A 19619-nucleotide genomic window follows, 5' to 3' on the forward strand; every position below is an offset into this window, starting at 1 on the left:
ATTATTTAATTTTATAATTTTTATCGATTTACTGTTTCTATTTTCTCCAATATCCCCCACCCATCCTTTGCCCATTTATAAGAGTACGGCTGGGGTGAACTCTTCCCATTATATTCGTTGTTTCATTAGAATGTGTATCGTATATGTAGTATCGAAAATTTCAAACTGCTCTGAGAGTAACGCCATTAAGTACTTGGAAAAAAGTTCGTGCGTTAAATTTCCAATCTGAAATCCCATCTTCATTCACGCAGTGAAAACCATTGAATCGGAAGACTTTTATTAATTTTAAACGGCAACAAGAAAACTTGCGTATCGTGGCAGAAGGCTATTTGGAGAAATACGAAATTACCTCAACTTTTCTGGGCCTAGGAAAAAGGTCGTCAGGTAAAGGTAGATAAGAATCAGATTCTTTCTTGAAATGCAGCACGAGTTGAAATGTGAATAAACTGAGCGCTGTATGAATAAAATTCGTGCAGTGTGTTAATAGGTATATCGTTTTTGTGAAAGTCAGTTCAGATGCTGAAGTCAGATTACGTACGAATTGATCTCTTCTCCATCATTCTTAGATATTTTAGATACTAGATATTTTAGTACCCTGCAAGCTACCACTAGGGCGTGTGGCAGGGGGTGAATACACTCCAGACTAATTTTTACCCGAATATTACAGTACCGCGGTGGAAGTCGATCCTTGAAGTCGCCTAGTGAATGAATCTTGTATCTTCCCACTAACGGGAATATCCTGGACCAAAATCAATACAACGCTTTAATATGAAGTATTCAGTATGAAAATTTAGACAAACCTTCCTCTTTTTCTTCCAACGAATAGCAGAGTAGATTCCCCGATCTCGAAAGCTTTGGGGGAATGTCGTCTGGATAGAGTTGCAGTTAATTCCTCATGGATTAACGTTGCCGCTTGATAACAGTTTTTGCGATTATCAGGCTTGCTTACTTGCGGTTCTAAGGCAATATATTTGGCAACGACGCATAGACAAGGAAGAACTGGGTACGACTGTGAGAGTATCGGGCGATAGTTCCCAGCTCGGAAGAAGCAGAGCAGATGTGGAGGAGAAAGATGGCAGGCAGGGTTCGGGAAGGGTGCGAGAGGAAAAAAAGGATAGGTATCGAACAAACATGAAGTGGCTGCACACCCTTTCCCCGACGCTTCCGTTGCCCACCTTTTTCCCCGTAGCCAACCAACCCCGTCCAAAGCAACCCGCGTCCTCCCCTTGTATCTCACCCTCCTCCCCACTCGGCGGCAGGAAGCCTCAGACCTCACACCCCTCCCGTCCAGGCCCTACTCTACTTTTATTTCGCAAGGGAGGGAGGGGGGCGTGGTTTTCTGCGGAGAGGAAGAGATTCAGCCTGGTCCCTCCTACCTTTCCAGCTCCCCTGGGGACCTTGTCACTCGCCCCATTCCCAGTCCTAGACTCTCCTCGCCGGGACACCGACCTCCACCCCCGTGGTCTCCTCATGTGGGGCTTCATTCATTGTCCTACGTTCTCACCTACGGCAAGTCTTTGATACCGCAGTATCAAGGGAAAGAAGGTTTGGGAAAGGTCCGAATAGGAAGAACTAGGTATATGTCCACAATGAATTCGTAAATTTAAGGACCAGATGATGAATAGTTGATGGGAACATTAGAACCTTTAACACCAAACTTTGAGAGGAATATTTTAAATTCAATAATATAGATAAAATAAAAAGGAAGATTAAGATGAAATTATAAAAAAAATCTCCATTTTGGGGTAATGGTTAGCTTTATGGGCAGTCCGTTCGTCTGCTACCCTAAAGGTCGTGAGTTCCGCAGGGGCGATGGGTGGTTTTATTTTATAGTAAGCGATTTTTATTCAATTCAATGCAAACAAATGGACACTTCGATTTTAAATTTACACGACTAGAATTGATTTTGAGAAAGAAAAAAAATTGTAAATTGTATTAAGGTTAATGGTATTGCAGTAAATTTATAAGTGGTCAGTATCTACCTTGGTCAGAATATGACCTGTAAGCGTCCGAATCCATCCCCTTGTTCTACGCCTTTCGTGCGCGGATCCTCAAATGTCTGTGACTTTCCCATTTCGATCGGCGAATGTCTAAGATTATTATGTCTCTCTCTCTCTCTCATCCAACTCGCCTATAAGGCACACCCTCAATCCTCTTTCCCGTGGTCCCCATCTCACATTCAAAGCCCTCTTCCTCCCCAAAGTTCTCTCTCATTTAATCCTCTCCACCCCTTCTTCTCCTTCTTCGATATGCAAAGCGGTTGACGGCTCTCCGAGCCGCAGCATTTTTCTTCCGAAAGATTTGCGGCTACGTCGCAAGCCACCGCGCCCGCGTTCCGTCGGCGTGGTCTCCTCCCCTCCCTCCCTCCCGGCGCTCCCGCATCATCCTCTACCACCGCTACTCGCATCTCTTCCCGCAACCCGCGCCGGGGGGGGGGAGAAGGTCTTCATCCGAGGGTATCCGTTTGCGACCGACAACCTCCCCACCGACGCGCCTCTCACTCATCCGCGACAATTCCTACCGCCTACCTCCCCGGCCGGAGAGCCGAGGCAGGGAAATTTTAGCTACGCCGCCTGTACATATATGTATATAGTACCTATCTACTCGAGTCACCACATTGCTTTTGTTACTCTGTGCGCCCGTGTGATACAATTAGCTCATCTATTCCTTATACCTGTTTTCAGAAACGTTATATCTACTCGCTGTTCACGCTTCTTCAACGTTCCTTTGCAGTGATTGCGTATTTCGAGGTTTCCTAAAAGATTTTATTGTTACACGAATTGTTGGTTGATGACTAATGTGCCGCTTGTTGGTCCCGTCAAGTATTAGTCTCTCAGTAGAAAAAAAATGTTAACTATTCCACAAGTTGACCAATGGCTACTGGCGGAAACGGAGATACTTGTTGTTCTCATCCAAACTTATCTCATTCAGGAAAGGTAGTTTTCATTAAGTCTCTATAATTTAAAAACTGATATTCATAATTTATTCTTTTTAGGTGAGCTCAAATACTGATTTTTTTTGCGGATAGTTAGTAGTCTATTCTCCCGTTGATTTCAGTAGGAAGTTCTTCTACTCTGAATTCTATTCATGAATGAGTAGATGGAAAAGTTTATGCAAGTGACATAGCATAGAAGAAAAACTCTGGAAACAAATTATATATTTGCAGTAAGTTAATCTCAATTATGTCTTCGTGACTCATGAGATTACCGTGTACATATCATAACAATTGTTAGACAATTTATGTTTTGGTGTAATTAGATGTGATTTGGTCAGATTTCCTATGCATTACTTTCCATTAATTCAGCATTATGGTGAGCCGCTCCCTGATAGTCTGAAGTTACCACTTGAAACTTCACCTCTCATTGCCACTCCAAGTTACGAGTAAAGCCGACAGCCGGAAGGACGTATTCAACCATAAGTTCGGGTCCTTAGTAAACTTGCATTACGCGTTGACTTTTGACTACGGATTGTTAACTTTGTAGAGTTAGCGAGGAAATAACTATATCGGTTTTCTCTTAATTGCTAATGGCATTGGTGTGATAAGAGGTTTTAATAATCATTTTCTTCATTATTTACCAACAATTTTTAATTAATTGTCAATGCTTTCGAAATCGATTTACAACTGATTTGACTTCGAAGTTCATTAATATTAACCGATATGCTATAAGCATTTTTGATGAACAAAATACTCATTTTGCCAATGATTTTGATGGACTAAAAATAATTAAATAGGATGACTGACAAAAATGTTGACACCCTCTAAAACGTTAGAAATTCTATGTATAGTAACTCCTCAAACTCGCTTCACTCATTCGTCATAATTAATAGTACTTATGCGACTTTTGACTAATTGAATCACATCACGCATCTCCCTACCAGCTAAATCTTTTTACATCTTCGAACTTCTCCAAAAAGTCTCGGAAGATTTTCTAAATCTTTGTCCAAGTGATGTACGTAGGTTAATTAGCGGAAAGTCTTAAAATTTTCAAACTACATATGGCTTTACTAATACGTGACCATCTATGTTAAGGCATCGCCGAGCGTGTTGATAATTTCCGAAGTCATTCCTTACCTCACAGCAATGATTTCCTTCGCATTATTTTGGTAGCAAGTTATATTTTCATTTGTAATTATTTAACCCCATTTTAAACGTCGAAAGGTGAATTCATTCCAGAGGCAAGTCCATGCGAAAGCTTTTACGGGTGTCAAGTGGCCCGGCCATGCATTTACAGGGAGAGAGACTCGGAGCATGGATGGGCCTTCGGATGAAGCGCGGAGGATTTTGCTCGAGGCGAACTGCGACAGGAGCAGGTCGATACGGGGAAGTGCGGGGAATGTAAAGTGGGCATGGGTGGGTGGGGCACGGAGAGAGGGGGGTTCTGGTGTGGGAGCGCACGGGAGGAAGGAAGGGGACCAAAGGGATCCCATCTCCTCCCCCCCCCAACCCTCATCGCCCCCCTCCCTTCCACATCTCGCCTCTTCCGCACATCATATCCCCCCCTCTTAATTCACTCCTCACTCCCTTTCTGTGTCTTCGACTCTCTCCCCCTGTTCGTGTGTATCCATTTGCACCCACCCAACAATTATCGATTGTCACTTTTCCCTCTCGCAGCCTCCCCTTCCTCCCCCCTCCCCCTTGAACCCTTTCTGCCCGCCCCCACCCCCTGATTCTCCGCCTTGAGAGTTTATTTTTCCGAGCGAGTTCTTTGTGTGTTCCACCAACTCCTCCCTCCCCTCCCTCTGATGTCACACCCGTTATCTTTGCGACCAAACCCACGCCCGCTCGAATCTTCATTTCTTTTTTTTTCTGCCCTCATTCATCTTTTTTACACGCCTCTCTCACTCACTCCGCGTTCAGCGATGCTCCTCGTCTTGATCAAATGGCTTCCTCCTCCTCCAGGGACTCGGAAATACCTTCAGATCTTCCTCCATGCTCCTCTGCGAACCGAGGCGGAATATCTCTCCTGAGGACGTCGCCCATTTTCTTTTCCCCTCCTCTACAATTCCTTTGCCGTGGGGGACTCGGGCTGTGGGGAAATGGCCTTAGGCGTACTCTTTGTGTCTCTTTCTGTGTCAGCACGCCAGGGTGTTTTGGTGCCGCTCCATTCGCATCCGTCGCGGTTTCATATCTATTCTGCTGATTTCTGCGAATGAGGAAATGAATCTAGCAACCGTAAACGAGAACATGGGGGTATTTATGGTGGATGATTTGTCAAATAGCGGCATCGTGATTGCATTACTATGAAGTTCTCCTCACTTTCAATCATTAATGCAAGTCCCTTTTCACAAGATTTAGTGGATTCGTCTTCCGCTGTCAACTCCGCAATAAGGATGGGGTTAGAGTTATAATTATGTTGTGTCTATTTCGTTTCTTATTCGGTAAATTGATTTATTATCACTCCCCTAGTTGATATTATTGTGTAGTTAAAAAAAACAATTTGATGTGTATGCACTTTGCTGGTAAGATGCTAGAGATTACAGCATACACGTTATTACCACTGTAATCTTCGTTGTAAGCTCCTTTTACCTTATTCTGATTGGGCCCCTTCAATTTTAATGCACTTGAAAATTATTTATCGGACAGCTTTGTATTATACTTTGATGATAAGTCAATTACAGTGAGATAAATAAATATAAAATTGCGAAAGATTTTTTAGTGATTGTACATTGTACAATCGCTATGCTATTGGTGGTCAAACTCTTTAAGGCCTACACTAGTTAGTATCCACGGAAATTATGTTAGAAAATGTAATCTTCATCAAATAACCTGAGCTTCAGATCCGTTTTTACCATTTTTTTAACTGATATAGTGCTGAGAGTGTAGTGAACTATTTTATCAGTGATTAGCAAATTAGTAAATAGATTATCGAACCGAATTCTCATAGTTATCCCAAAAAACTAAGTTATCATTACCGAAAGTACAATTATGCATTTGTATGATGCACTCTTCATTAATTATTTTATATTCTATTCTATGTACACCTTCTATTTTAATTAATTTAAACGATACCTCTCAAGTTGCCGCAATGTCGTGTGTCGGGGGTGGTTGTGGGGCACCAGCCATGCATGCGTGATTACTAGTTCTTATATGCATTTGAGTACATACTAGCTCGTTAAAACACTCTTACTCTTACATGCATAAAAACATATGAGCAATAATTGACTAAATTATGTCTTTCCCTATGTAAAAATATTTCGGCTCTGTTTTGTTATGTTTGCGTATCGTGTGAGGGAGGAACGAATACTTGAAGCACTCAATGACGGTGTAACTCTCTTTATTTATCCTGGTGGTCGATCTACCAATATAATTTGGTGCCATAATAATCCTTCAGTATCCTAAGAAAACGCATGTGTCCTGCACGGATTTAATAGTCTAAAAGCTTTCGCATATGCACTAATTGGTCATTTATTATAGTTCAGGTTCGATTTTTTTATACATTGTGGGCGTTCCTCCTATAGGTTTCACGTACGCGGAAGCATAAACGAAATGACTCTGCAAACCATTTCAGTACTACATTTTAATCGGGACAGGTTCAGTTTGTGGGAAGAAAAGTAGTCTCGTCGTCGACTCTACGAAGCACCGCGAGAGCCATCGATTTAGCTCCCGCGAGCAAGCCGTTCCCACCCCGGGCGATCCCCTCGCCGCTTCGACGAATCAAAACCTCGAGTCTAGACGCCAGACGGGATATTCAAACGCAGTGTCGTGTGCATCAATCTCTCCCCCACCCCCTCGAGGAGCCGTTTGCTCGCTCAAAAGACTTTCATCCTGTCCGCTCACCACGGTATGTGGGTCGCGCTCGCGGGGCGCGGTGAGTTGCAGGAGAGTTAGAGATTGGAATAAGGAGATAGAGGGCGTGAGAACGGGGAGGGAATGAGAAGGGGAGATCCTCTTCCCACGAGAAGCAAAGTAGCCCCGTGCAAAGGGGTGCATGCTGTTGCGGAAGGAACCGCGTGACAATGGCCTTTCTTCCCTTTCGGGAGGGGCGACGGAGGGAACGAGGGAAAAGGAAGCGTGGGTAATGGGCAGGGGGGGGGGAGGTTGAGGTGGGAAAAGAGACCGGTGAGAGACGGATGGAGGAGGAGGAGAAAATCTGAGGGACATAAAGAGAGATAGTGGGAAGGCGTGAAGTTGGAAATGAATACAAAAAACTACAGCAAAAGAAAAAAAGTACTCTTTCTCAAATAGTTTCAGCGATACCTATCTATTCCAGAGAGATGCATGGAGTATGAAGTGAAATATCGGATTGTGGAAGACGATTGCAGAGAATATGATGACTACCAGAAAGTTTCTGGTCGCACAATAAGAATAGTGCAATTTACTGAATTGAATGTTTATATCCTGTCCCGAAAGTTGGTGCCATTCCTGGGTAAAGGTTATTACAGTCCCTTCCGAGTCTGCAAATAATTAGTCAAACTTGATTCATCTAGCAGGCAATATACTTTTCTGTCGTTACCTAAAAAAACTATGGTAAAGAGAGACTAGGTTGAAGAGAAATCTAAGTAACGTAGGGTTATGGATAACTTAGAAGTTGCATAGGCAGCCATAGAGTAAGTAGATTAAACTTATCGCTACGCGGGCGGACTCTTTTTACTGTTATTTAAATGCTAACCGATCTTCATTCGGGTGGTACTCGCGGCTTGGCGAATCCAGCCACCCTACGGAACTGGCGATGGATTTTTGCGTTATACTTACAAGCATTGCATTAACCATAGGTATGAAGTGCCAATGATTTCCTCACGCTTAGCTGATCTGGCTGTAAAAAATTAGTTTAACAGTATTGAGAGGATAGCCGCTTCAGCACGAAAGATTACAAAGTGCATCAACTATTTAAATATGAAAACATTTTACATCCATGTAAAGGCTACATCCATGAAGCAGACGACAATAACCGCATTCGGTATATGAGGTTTTATCAAGTGGTCTTAATGGCCTGAAAGTCGTCGTCGTAAATATTTAAAGCATTTTATTCAATTATTTAAAGTATTTGACCAGTTTATTTAAAATGTTATTAAATAATTCAATGCATAAATTATTTAAAACAAATTATTCACTACATTAACATATTAAACTTGACAAAAATTAAATTATTTCGAACGTTAAATTATGAAATGCGGTTAATTTAATGTTCGAGTTTTCATTCAAATATGACTATTTTTTCCGCTTTGCGAAGCAGAGAATTTTCGTCACAAATGGATTTAATATTTTGTCTTTTTCCGTAGGGTCTTTATGTTGCATATTAGCATTAATTGCTTATCGTTGTTGAGCACTTATGGCTTTAAATTTTAGCTAACCCTAATAGCGAACCGTTGACCTTCCCTGAGTTAGGTATAACAACGTCGACAACAATGGACATGGGCGCGCCTGGAAATGTTCATGGAACCTTAAGCTTTAGTGAGGAGAAATGGCATTGATTTACGCAGTCCATCTTAACCCCTTGCACACTACCATCCATAACGCCCAAGTTTGACGCTGTTGGAATAATTTTGATAGAAACGATAGTAAAATAAATTATTTCCACCCAGGGCAAACAATCGTGAAAAGCTTTATTTTTGAAAGTCAGAACAGATACAGTGTCAAGCCAGGCGGTTTTCTACGGAGGGCGACCAAGACCGGGAAGGGAGGAGTTGCGGAGAGTGGAGAAGGGGCCAGGACGCAGGAGGTGTCTGGAGGGGGCGGAGGGGGGTGGGGAGTTGGAGGAAGGGGGTGGGCAGTGCGGAAAAGGGGGGAGGAGCGGGAAGAGGTCCATTACCTTGCAACGACTCTCCCGTCCTCCCCACTCTCGCTAACCAACCCTCCATCCTTCCCTCCGGTCTCCCCGTCCCCGCCACCAACTCAACTCACCCCTCTCTATACATGTCTCGCCCCCCCCCCTCCCCTTCCTTCCCCCCCATCACCAACAATCCCCAGCTGACGACAACGACGCCTCCTCCAGAAGCATCGTCCCATCCTCATTTCCCCGCCCACCTCCCCCTTTCCCCCTCCCCGTGGCCCAGGGGACGGGAGCGCCTCGTCGGCGAATGGGTGAGATGGGCGGGAGGGAGGAGGAGATAAGGGAAAGGGATGAGGGGCGAATAAAAGGGAGTCTCGGAAGCATCCGCCGAAACCTATTCTTTTTCTTTGGGCACGTGAAAAATAAGACGAGGACCTCTCTCTCCCCACCCCCCTCTGCCTCCCGCCCCCAATGGTCGGTTGTGCTTGGGTCGGGAGGGGCGAGGAAGGGTTTGGTCGCTCTGATGGGCTCTGTTGGAGGCGGGGGGGGTGGGAGGGCAAGGGCGTGGGGCAGATGAGGGATCTAGAATGGCGCGGATGTCGAAGACGATGCGACGGGCCGTGTTGCCTTGTGGCTGCGGGAAGAGAAGAAGGGGAGGATTTCGCTGGCTTTGGGGGCGAAGGTGGACGTGGTGGTTCGGTGGGCTCCACATATCCCTCATTCCCGCTCTTTTGTGTCCAGGGAAGCCCATCTTCCCTCGGAAGGTTGGCACGCCACCTCATTTTCGCGGGGCTTGGAATGCGTTTTGCAAAGGCCGATTGGGATGCGGATGACGTCACGATCCGAAGGAACGAGGTGACGGGTGTGGGAAGAGTCGATATCTCGATGGGATGACTTGCATCGTAAAGTGTGACGGCGAGAGATTTCTCGGACGTGTTGGCTTGCAAGCAGAGTGAGGAGGGGGGGAGGAAGATGTTTGGGGTGTGGGAATTTTTTTATTTCTCCTTTGATCTGGAAACTGCACATGGCGGTCGTTTGCGACTTCGTCTCATCGTCAGAGCGCCGACTTCGAGTCAAGGTCTTATCTTCTATTCTCTCTCTCTCTCTCTCCCTCCCTCTAGACTTTAACTTTCTGTCGTCATTTCGACCAATCGCGGACGATATTCCACGGATAAAAAGTTCCAGACAGCTTAAGATTGGAATGTTCCCCCCCGATTTGTGGTATATTTACCATGGTTTTTCTGTAGATAGTCCCGAGAATCGTTATCCCAGTTATAATTTGCAGTTAGAAAAATTGTCATTAGACAAGAATTAGTTAGTTTGAATATTTTTTTGGTGTCGGTTTTTGTATACATTTTATGGGACTCGATTTAGCTTTTGTACTCGTGAGCACTTTTATTTGGAAACTACTACTACTACTGTAGAGTCATCAGTGCAGGAGCATGATTTCTGTTTCTTTGAAAACATCTTTATAAGATGACTTGATATTAATAAATATAACAACTGAAGCTCACATTTTTAATTTTGAGAGTAATCTTATGAAAACGTGTAGTTATTAGGAAGAAATTTCATAAAATTATGATGTTTGAAGGTAAATATCGTTTATATTTGGTTCTTAATAACGATTCTTGCCTTTCAAATACTTTATTCTGGTAAAATATTCGTTTCGGATTGATGAGAGATCAATGTCTTCAACACCATGGCACATGCATGTATGCATATGCATAATACCCCGCTTGCCGCCGCTAAGTCAGGCCAGCCATGCCTGCAGAAATGTTATTTTACATGCATACGAGGTCTTTTGAAAAAGTATCGCGAATTCTATGTAAATCACTGTGTCGTCGGCAAAATAAGCTTGACGCGCACGTGAAATACTTCTGAGATTTTTTTATCATGAAGTCCGAAAAAACAAATCTTTATTGCATACTTAACGGTGGCAGGTTATAATTTACGGATATTAATCGTTGGATAGTCACGTTTTACGATTTTCCATAGAATCTTATGTTCCAGTATAGCGCATGAGGTCGGTAGGCGCCCACTACTGGTATTATTACCGGCCATTAACTTAATTATAACCTTAAGTATATCTCAATTCCCTGAAGATGACCTTTAAAACTTTAAAATTTTTCCCGGATAAATTGAAACAATAATTCACTCTGAACATTTCAGAACGAGTAAGGTTCACTTAAACCCTAAAAAGAACTGATGAATCGTAAACTATGACTAACGTGCGTTCTTTTATCATTCTCTTTTCAGGCTATTCGGGACTAAGTGCGACAAGTGCGGGCTTAGCTTCAGCAAGAACGACTTCGTGATGCGCGCCAAGACGAAGATCTACCACATCGACTGCTTCAGGTGCACGGCGTGCGAGCGGCAACTCATCCCGGGGGACGAGTTCGCGTTGCGGGAGGACGGCCTCTTCTGCAAGGAGGACCACGAGGTGGGAAGAGGGAGCAAGCAGGCAGTAAGGATGGGCAGGAAGGAAAGGATTACTCTTCTCGTGTGGCTGTGACACGCAGAATTTCTATCTCAATCTATACTATATATATTTTAACACCCCTTCCCCCCCACCAGAATATCACCAACTCCTCTTAATATTAAAAAAAAAATAATTTTAATGAAATGTGAATGAAAAGGAAAGAATGGATGGATGAATGGTGTGACTGATTTATTTTAAAAGGTTCATCAAATAAAATATCGTAGAATTTGAAATTTAGTCGACTAAATATTCTTTTCTGAAAAGTGGTTCAGCGCGCACAAAAAATACGACAATTATGAGATCAATAAAAACTGTTTAAATGGACTGCGTGTTCCGAGAGCTGCTTTTACAATTCACGACCAGCAAAAGTGTATGTACCATTTTAGCATATATCTTATTAATTTCTCTATTATAGGCATGCTCATTAAAGGCATTGACTCATGGTGATATCAATCAGGAAAAACTCGTATATTTACATTTGCCCTTTTTTACGTCGTGCAGGAGTATTATTTCAACCTCTACAAAAATTATATTAATTATTGATCGAGTGAATTACATTTTGTAGTTTATTGTACTTAATATGTCGGTCATTTTATAATATACAACAAGTAGATGTCTGTTTAGACACAGGAACGCGTTTTGCAATTTCATTCCGTTTGAAATATCTAATCTTTTTTCAAATCGTTAAATGTTCACCAATAGGTAAAATGTAAGTGGTTTAACAAGGTATGACTAGCTGACTAGAGTATGCTGTCAACCTTTATTTTTCTCAAGTTGATGAGTTTTTTCATATTTAGCGACAAAATTTTAACAAATGCGGGAAAAGCGTTCAATTAAGCGTTGAATCGAGTTCATTGGTATCGTTATTTTACTTGAATCCACTTGCTCCTTAATATGCGCACAAATATATAACTATTGAACAAGCATCTCGCGACTCTGAAAGATTGCATCTTATTTTTTATTGTCTTTTGCGGAACCACACCCTTTTATTTAAATTGTTTTTAACAAGAAATCACCCCTAAGCTTTTCGGTGCTCTTAACTAGAAAAGTGAGCAATGATTTTACGGTACCGGGAAAATTTAGATAAAGTATACAGCTAATTATTCTAAAAGTCAATGATTTATTCCTCCGTTTCCACAACTGAATCACTCACTTGGGTTAAGATCGAAGAAATCGGTCGTTGGAAAATACTCTCTTGTAGACACGAGAGTACGGGCCACGAGTCCAAATTAGACCAGGCAAAAATTTCAATACGTCCTTCAAATCATAGCACGATTTATGTTACCTATGTCCCAAAGAACTGAACTCCCGGCATGAGGGGCATTAACTTTCGCATCACCCCTTACGCCGATGAGTTAGAGTCGCTGCAGACCGAGTGAGGGCAGCCATTAATCATCGTCTGCGCGGTGCTCGCTCTTTTCGACGGCTAAGTGCATCCTTCTCTCGCGCCCCGCCGACCCCCTCCCTCCACTCCCGCCCGCATCCCCTCTGCATCCAGTGCCGTCTCCTCGCTCTTACCCGGGTCGTAAAACAAAGAATTTCATTGGACTGCCTCGTGTTTTATAGTGGCAGCACCCAAGGCAACATGTTTCATCTCGGGAAGGATCCCTCACCCTCGCGGGGAGGATAAAGAGATTGGGGGAGGGGGGGAGGAGAAAGAAAAAGGGAGAGAAGTAAGCACTCGCTTCCTTTGGAGCGCGGCATTAGCAGTCGCGAGCGCCGCGTTTTGATGAAACCTTCCAAGACGCTGCTGCTTGCTTTACTTATTTGCCCTTGCCTATTACTAGATACACCTCTCATCTTCCAATCCATCTCCCCCGCCTCTTCCCGTAACGCCTCTTCCTATTACCCTACCCTTTTAACTCCATTCACTCCCGCCACGTCGCCCCTTTACCAATGTGCTCCATTATTTTTTTAAATGTCTTTTTCTCGTCCTCTTTCCAGGGACACCCTGAAAGAAATCTCCCCGCTACTAGCCTTTTCAGTTCATCACTGGTCGAAATATTTGTCGAATCTTCAACGGGAACCTTACTTCTGTATTTCTCTGCGGTTATTGTCAGGGATGATAGAAGGTTGCATAGATTTATTTCCAGCGTCTCATAGATAATTACGCTGTACCGAAAGTCCGATAAATAAATAAAATGTATCAAGTTTAAGATTTTCCAGGTTTTTATTATCAGCCATTCGGCGACGATGTCAGATGGATATTTATGGAGAAAAAGGCGATCAGTTTTTATGCGCTAATTGTGTAAATGGTAAAGTTTAAGTTGATGGATAAGTTGGGAGCATACTATACTTCAAATCGTTTTCATTTCCATTGACGCATCAGTAGAAGTGGAAAAGATTCAATTCAAATAGGTGCTCATGGTACTTACTCTTTGAAGTAAGTAAATCTCGTAAGGCCTTCACTGCAGCTTACAGAAGAGGCTCTCTGAATTAGTAACTAGGAGTAGTGCGAGTTAGTAAGGAATTGAGAATTGCATATGTGTACCCTCCTTGAATCGTCTTTCTGCCTCGCCGCTTTACGGTGATTGCATTTCATCTTTCTTGTACACTGTACTCCATAGTTATGTTTTTTTATTAAACATTTTTCGTATCATACCCAGCATTACTTGTGTTGTGATGTAACTACTTTGAACCTCGAAATATGATTTTAAGAAAACAGAAAATATGCTCAATTTGAATCAGGGCCAAGATCATAATTCCATCTCCTCACTTGGTTCTAAATATAACGAAACTCCCATATTTTATTCGATTGTTTTTTTTAATGATTTACATCAGCAGCTAATGTTATCATTTTAAGGTAGCTCACAACTTCTATTAAATGAAATGTATTAATTAACAGAGAACAGCTGCAGAATGAAAAATTCCAGTACCTAAATGCCTAAATTATGAATACTGTGATGCATTTTGATTTTTTACACATACTCGTGTGTACATGTGTTTGTATACGAGGGTGGTCTGAAAAGTTTCCGATTTCAGAAAATTTCGGAAACAATTTTTCAGGCCACCCTTGTATATATATGTATGTATGTATGTATGTATATATATATATATATATATATATATATATATATATATATATATATATATATATATATATATATACTACCTTGATCAAAAATTTCCCGGAATTTATTCAGAAAATTAAAAATACAAGTTTATTCATCTAAATCTATATTGTCCCCTTCAAAGTAATCCCCATCGACTGCAACACACTTATGCCAGCGCTTGATCCAATCCTCGAAACATTTTTTATATTCGGTTTTCGGTATGTCCATCAGTGCTTCCTGCGATTTTTCCATTACTTCCTCTCGGCTGCTAAAACGCGTTCCCCGTAATGGTTTTTTAACTCGATTGAACAGAAAGAAGTCACAGGGAGCCAAATCAGGTGAATTCGGTGGCTGTTGGATGGTATTTGTTGCATTTTTCGTCAAAAAATTACGAATAATGATAGCACTGTGCGACGGTGCGTTATCATGGTGCAAAATCCACGAGTTTTCTGCCCACATTTCTGGTCTCTTTCGGCGAATTGCTTCACGCAAACGTCTCATAACGCCCAAATAATACTCTTTGTTTACTGTCTGGCCTTCTGGCAAAAATTCATGATGCACAACACCGTTGTAATCCATGAAAACCGTCAGCATTGCCTTCTTTTTTGACTGAAAACGACGTGGTTTTTTTGGTCTCGGCTCATTTGGTGAACGCCATTCACTTGCCTGATGTCTGGATTGCGTGTCGTACTCATAAACCCACGTCTCGTCTCCAGTAATGATCCTTTTGATGAATGTGGGATCGGATTCAGCCTCGCAAATCATGTCTTTTGCGACGTCAACACGGTCTCTTTTTTGCATGAAATTGAGGTCTTTTGGAACCAACTTTGCTGCTACACGACGGAAACCCAAATCATTAACCACAATGTCTTGGGCGGATCCATAGGCAATGTTCAAGTCCTCCGCTATTTCTCTGATGGTTAATTTGCGGTTATTGACCAACATTTCTTTTACTTTATCAATTTTTTCACCGACTTTCGATGTCGATGGTCTGCCACTGCGTTCATCATCTTCGATTGACTCACGACCACTTCTGAACCGCTCGTGCCACTGGTAAACGACCGTTTTTTTAAGAGAATCGTTGCCGAAACACTTTTCCAACATTTCCAACGTCCGTGCGCCACTAAATCCGTTTTTTACGCAAAATTTAATACAAGTTCGTTGTTGCAAATTTAAATCCATTTCTGCAATTGTAAAAAATCGCCAACACACACAGAGATAGATGTACTCTTGGCTACGTAACTTTTGCAAATGTCAAGTTATGACACTAAGATTTAAAGGGAATATCAACAACAGATGTACCAATTTAACAAAAAAAACAGAACTCAAATCGGAACGATGGGAGCGCCACACGGTGGTTATTCCGGGAACTTTTTGATCAAGGTAGTATATATATATATATATATACATATATATATATATATATATATATATATATATATATATATATATATATATATAGACACATTATCTCTCTCTGATACCTAAAAAATTTACAAGATAGTGCTCAATTTCCTAAATTCGTATTTCATTTATGAGATCAATCGCCAGTTGCCGCAAAACCATTCACCGTTGAGAGATAAGTGATGACTCTCACTAAATATAACTAAACAGAATTTATTTTCCAATGTACCTTCATTCATGCTCATACACTGATTTCCCTGCCTTCTTTTCCGTTTTTCTCCACTCACTTAAGCAATCACCTCTTTATAGCCATCGGCGTTATTCCGATCCCAGCAAAACCTCACAGAGCGACAAGCACATTTGCCTAGGAAAGCTTTTCAGATAATGACTAATGGGACATTTGCAAGGGAGCATTTCAGTCAACTTATGCCGTCCCGTGCTCGTACGGTCGTTCAACCACGACTTCCGTCTCGGGCTGCCGCGGTTCGCCTGCCGCCTCATTTCCCTTCCCGATCGAGGAGAACGGCCTCAGGAGTTCGCATTTAACTCACTCGTGTCAAGTTTTCGCCCAGGACTCTGGCCGACAGTCTGCGTTTAATCCCCGAGCGTTTTGGCGTCGCTTTCGCCCTCTCCCGGGGACTTCCCTGCGCCCAGCACTGCGGATCGTCAAGCGTCATTTTTTATTAGCGTTTGCTTCTTGAACGACAACCCACCGTTCATATTCATAGCTTCTCTTCTTTAGGGAATGCGGAGTTGTTGTCAGGCATTCAATAGAATAAACTTTCGAGATTTAAAGAAGTTGCGTCGAAGAAATTTTTTTGTCCAGTTTTAATTCAGTTACTTATTTACTTTTTCCTGCGATAGGTGTTTTTCATATTTTAATTGGTCCCATCCGTTTGATGTGTCTTCATTTGTGCTGGAAAGGTCTTATTTACTCAACAAGCCCTCGAGGATTTCTGATCTCTATTTCATTCGAAAGAGCTAAAGGGTATTACCGAGTCTTTTTTTCTCATTATTTCTCTTTTGAATATTGATGTTTCTTACACACTTTTGGGAACGCGATCATGGTTAAATGTACTTAATTGTAACCCGCCAAATTGTGGATACAAACACTTTTAAAAAGGCTATTAAAGAATGGTGTCGATTTCATGTATCATTTAGAATTTTGTTTATCATCAGAATTAATGTGATTGGGGACAGGTAATTAATTTCTCAGACACTTTCGTGGTAATCCAACTTTTAACTATTCTCTGCAGTATTTGCCGCCGTTGTTAGAAAGAGAAAATGTCGGGAGAAAAGAATGGATTGATTTATAATGGCTAGCTTAACTCATAATGATGAAGAGATACAGCAATAATGAGTCATTTTTATCCTATAGTAATCTTTTATTGTTTATGATGAATTTTAAATAAAAGCTTAGGGAACTCTCATATATTTTCAAAGGCTCTTTGTATCCATTCTTGAAGCAGGAGTATTTCGACGTTTAAAAACAGATATGTTATATTGGTATATTTTATTAGAATATTTTGTTTTATTCTTTCTTTACGGTCTAATCAGCCGTTGTATTTTGAGATTATATTACGTCCCTTGGTGTCGGAAGTAAACTCGTATATCCCTTCAAATATTTTAGACTCGCTCAGTTCGGTTCCGGAGATTTCCACGGTAACCTTGTGTGAATTTCTTTCAGTCACAGTTTTTTTTAATGTAGTTGATTAATTTTCATCCGTATAATTCAATAGTTAAGTACTTGTGAGTTAGCTCGATTAGCTATCTGCCGCATATTTCAATTTGGCTTAACCTAAGCGGAATAACTGCTTTCCTTTAATTTTACGTTACTTTTTTTGCAACTCATATGAGGCAATAAGCCAAGTCTCGATAAACGAACTCATATATAATCCAGTAATTAGGGCGAGCTGGAGCTATGACGGCGAGTCCCAAAATGGGCCTTGTATCTGCCTCCGCGAGTGCAATTCTCTTTCGCGCGTTCAAGCATAAGTAAGGTTATTGAGGGAATCTCATCATATATTTTACAAAAATTTCAAACATGTTATATTTTACTTACATTTGGTCGATAAAAAGTATACCTAACTCTGCCTGTAATTTACGTTTCGTAGCTAGGAAGATGGAATTAATTCTATCGGTTCCCACTTAGTTTGTACTTTTCTAATTATTTCAAAAATAGGTAAAGTTGTATGAAACAAGGATTTTTTTACGCAGAGTCAAATGTACTTTAACTATTTTTTTCTTAAAAACAAAGAATTTTGACGAAATTCTGTGGAATCGAAGTATCTTGACCTCTCGAAGATAGGCACTTCCCTCCTCTCGAAGATAGGCGTTGGGGATCATCGAATGTTCTTCCCTGCTAAGGATTAAAATTTCCTTTTCCAAGGCATCGAGGGGCGAGCATTGCATTCTTTTCCCTCGAAACTGGACCTGTATTCCCCAAGCGCGGCTCATCTTCGTCTTTAAAAATTGCCCACACTCCCTTTGGTGTCTGAAGCGCGTGTCAGCTGCCTCGGATGCACAAAATTGGGAGTCTGTGAGAGCGAGAGAGATTGAATCGTCCCAATTCCCTCTCGGCTGATGGATGAAATTATGCCTCGCGAATTTCGCGCCGTTGCTATCCCGGGATGTGCAGCCCTTTGATCATTGTAATGGCGACGTAAGACTAGGAATTAAGCCCCACCCAAGCGAAGCGGGCACGACGCGAAATGAGCGATTTAATCCGGAATCCCGCGCTAATCGCCTCGACACGTCCCAGGAGGATTGCTTATTTACAACTTATTTGTCAACCTCGCGGCTCCATCCCCGTCACACCACATGGACACGCCATGACCGACCGTGTTAGCTCCGTCCGCCTCCCCCACACCCTCCCACCCTCCATTATAAAGAAGAGCACATTGGAAAAAAATTGTCCGGTCCTCTCCCTTCCCTACTCTCCCCCCGGTCTCCGTTCCGTACCTCCGCATTACTGTCAAACACGCGAGGACATGGGGAAGGCAGGTGGGGGAGGGGAACGATGCCCGTCCTCCTTTCACCGCCCCCCCAACCCGTGCTGACCCTTTGGAGCCTCCTCGGCGCCCGCCTTCCCACCCCCGTGTCTCATCTCTCTTCCCTCCGCTACCAGCCTCCTTCCCCTCGTCTGTTTATCCCTCCACATCTCGCCATCCTCCCATCTACGCCCCGCCCTCCTTCCGACCTCAAAATCCTCCTCCTCGTCTGCCCCTTCGCTACCCGCTCACCCCTGCTCCTCCTCCTCCTCGCGGACCGGGGGGAGGGGGGCAAAAACGGTGGCTTTTCGCATCAAGCCGGGCGCCGCTCCAATTGAATCGGATGGACTCAAAATGTCACTCCCTCGCTCGCCGTGGGGTGCTAATCGCTCGAGCAAGAGGCCAGAGAATATAAAAGACTGCTGGAGGGAGAGTATGGGCGAGGGAAGTGGGAGTTAGGGAGGGAGGAATTTTATTTTATTTAACCCTTTCTGTATCGCCTTCCATCATCAGGGCTTCACGTGCTCCGTATCATTTATATATGTATAACATGCCCATCATACATGCGCATAGTCCTCTTGGCCTTTTGAAAGGGTTCGAGTGCGTCTGTGTGTGTGGTGGGGAAGCGAAGGGGTTTAAGCGGGCTTGACCCCTGCGATTCCTCCCCCATCGGTTCTCTCCGCCGCAGTAGCCAATGTCCGTGGAGCACCCCTCCACACTCGCCCCTATATCGTCCATTTCACGTAGCTTGATCCATCTCACAGCTGTCTTTGAAGATTAACTTCAATCCGAAGGGGCGGGGTGTTGTGTCGGCTTTGCTGGCCGCGTTGGGGGCAGTCGCTGAAAGGGTGGGCGGGAGTGATGCGAATGGGAAGGGAGGGAATTACAGGGTAGGAGAGTGGCCGAGGGAAGGCGTGTTGACTCGAGCGGAATCGAGATCACACACGTACACAGATGCTTGTAACTATTCTCCTATCTTTAC

The 19619-nt window shown here is 42.8% G+C and overlaps 1 protein-coding gene across 1 annotated transcript in view; it reads left to right on the plus strand.

Moving 5' to 3' along the window:
- The window catches only part of tup (LIM1_Isl and LIM2_Isl domain-containing protein tup), a 340217-nt gene that overhangs the window by 185957 nt on the left and 134641 nt on the right, over positions 1-19619 (plus strand). Inside the window, exon 4 of the mRNA XM_071598899.1 lies at positions 10968-11151. Coding sequence (XP_071455000.1) covers positions 10968-11151 — 184 coding nt within the window. The remainder of the gene's footprint in view (positions 1-10967; positions 11152-19619) is intronic.

Source organism: Hetaerina americana, unplaced genomic scaffold (genome assembly GCF_022747635.1).
Source record: "Hetaerina americana unplaced genomic scaffold, ioHetAmer1.1.p SCAF_1, whole genome shotgun sequence".
Lineage (NCBI taxonomy): Eukaryota > Metazoa > Arthropoda > Insecta > Odonata > Calopterygidae > Hetaerina > Hetaerina americana.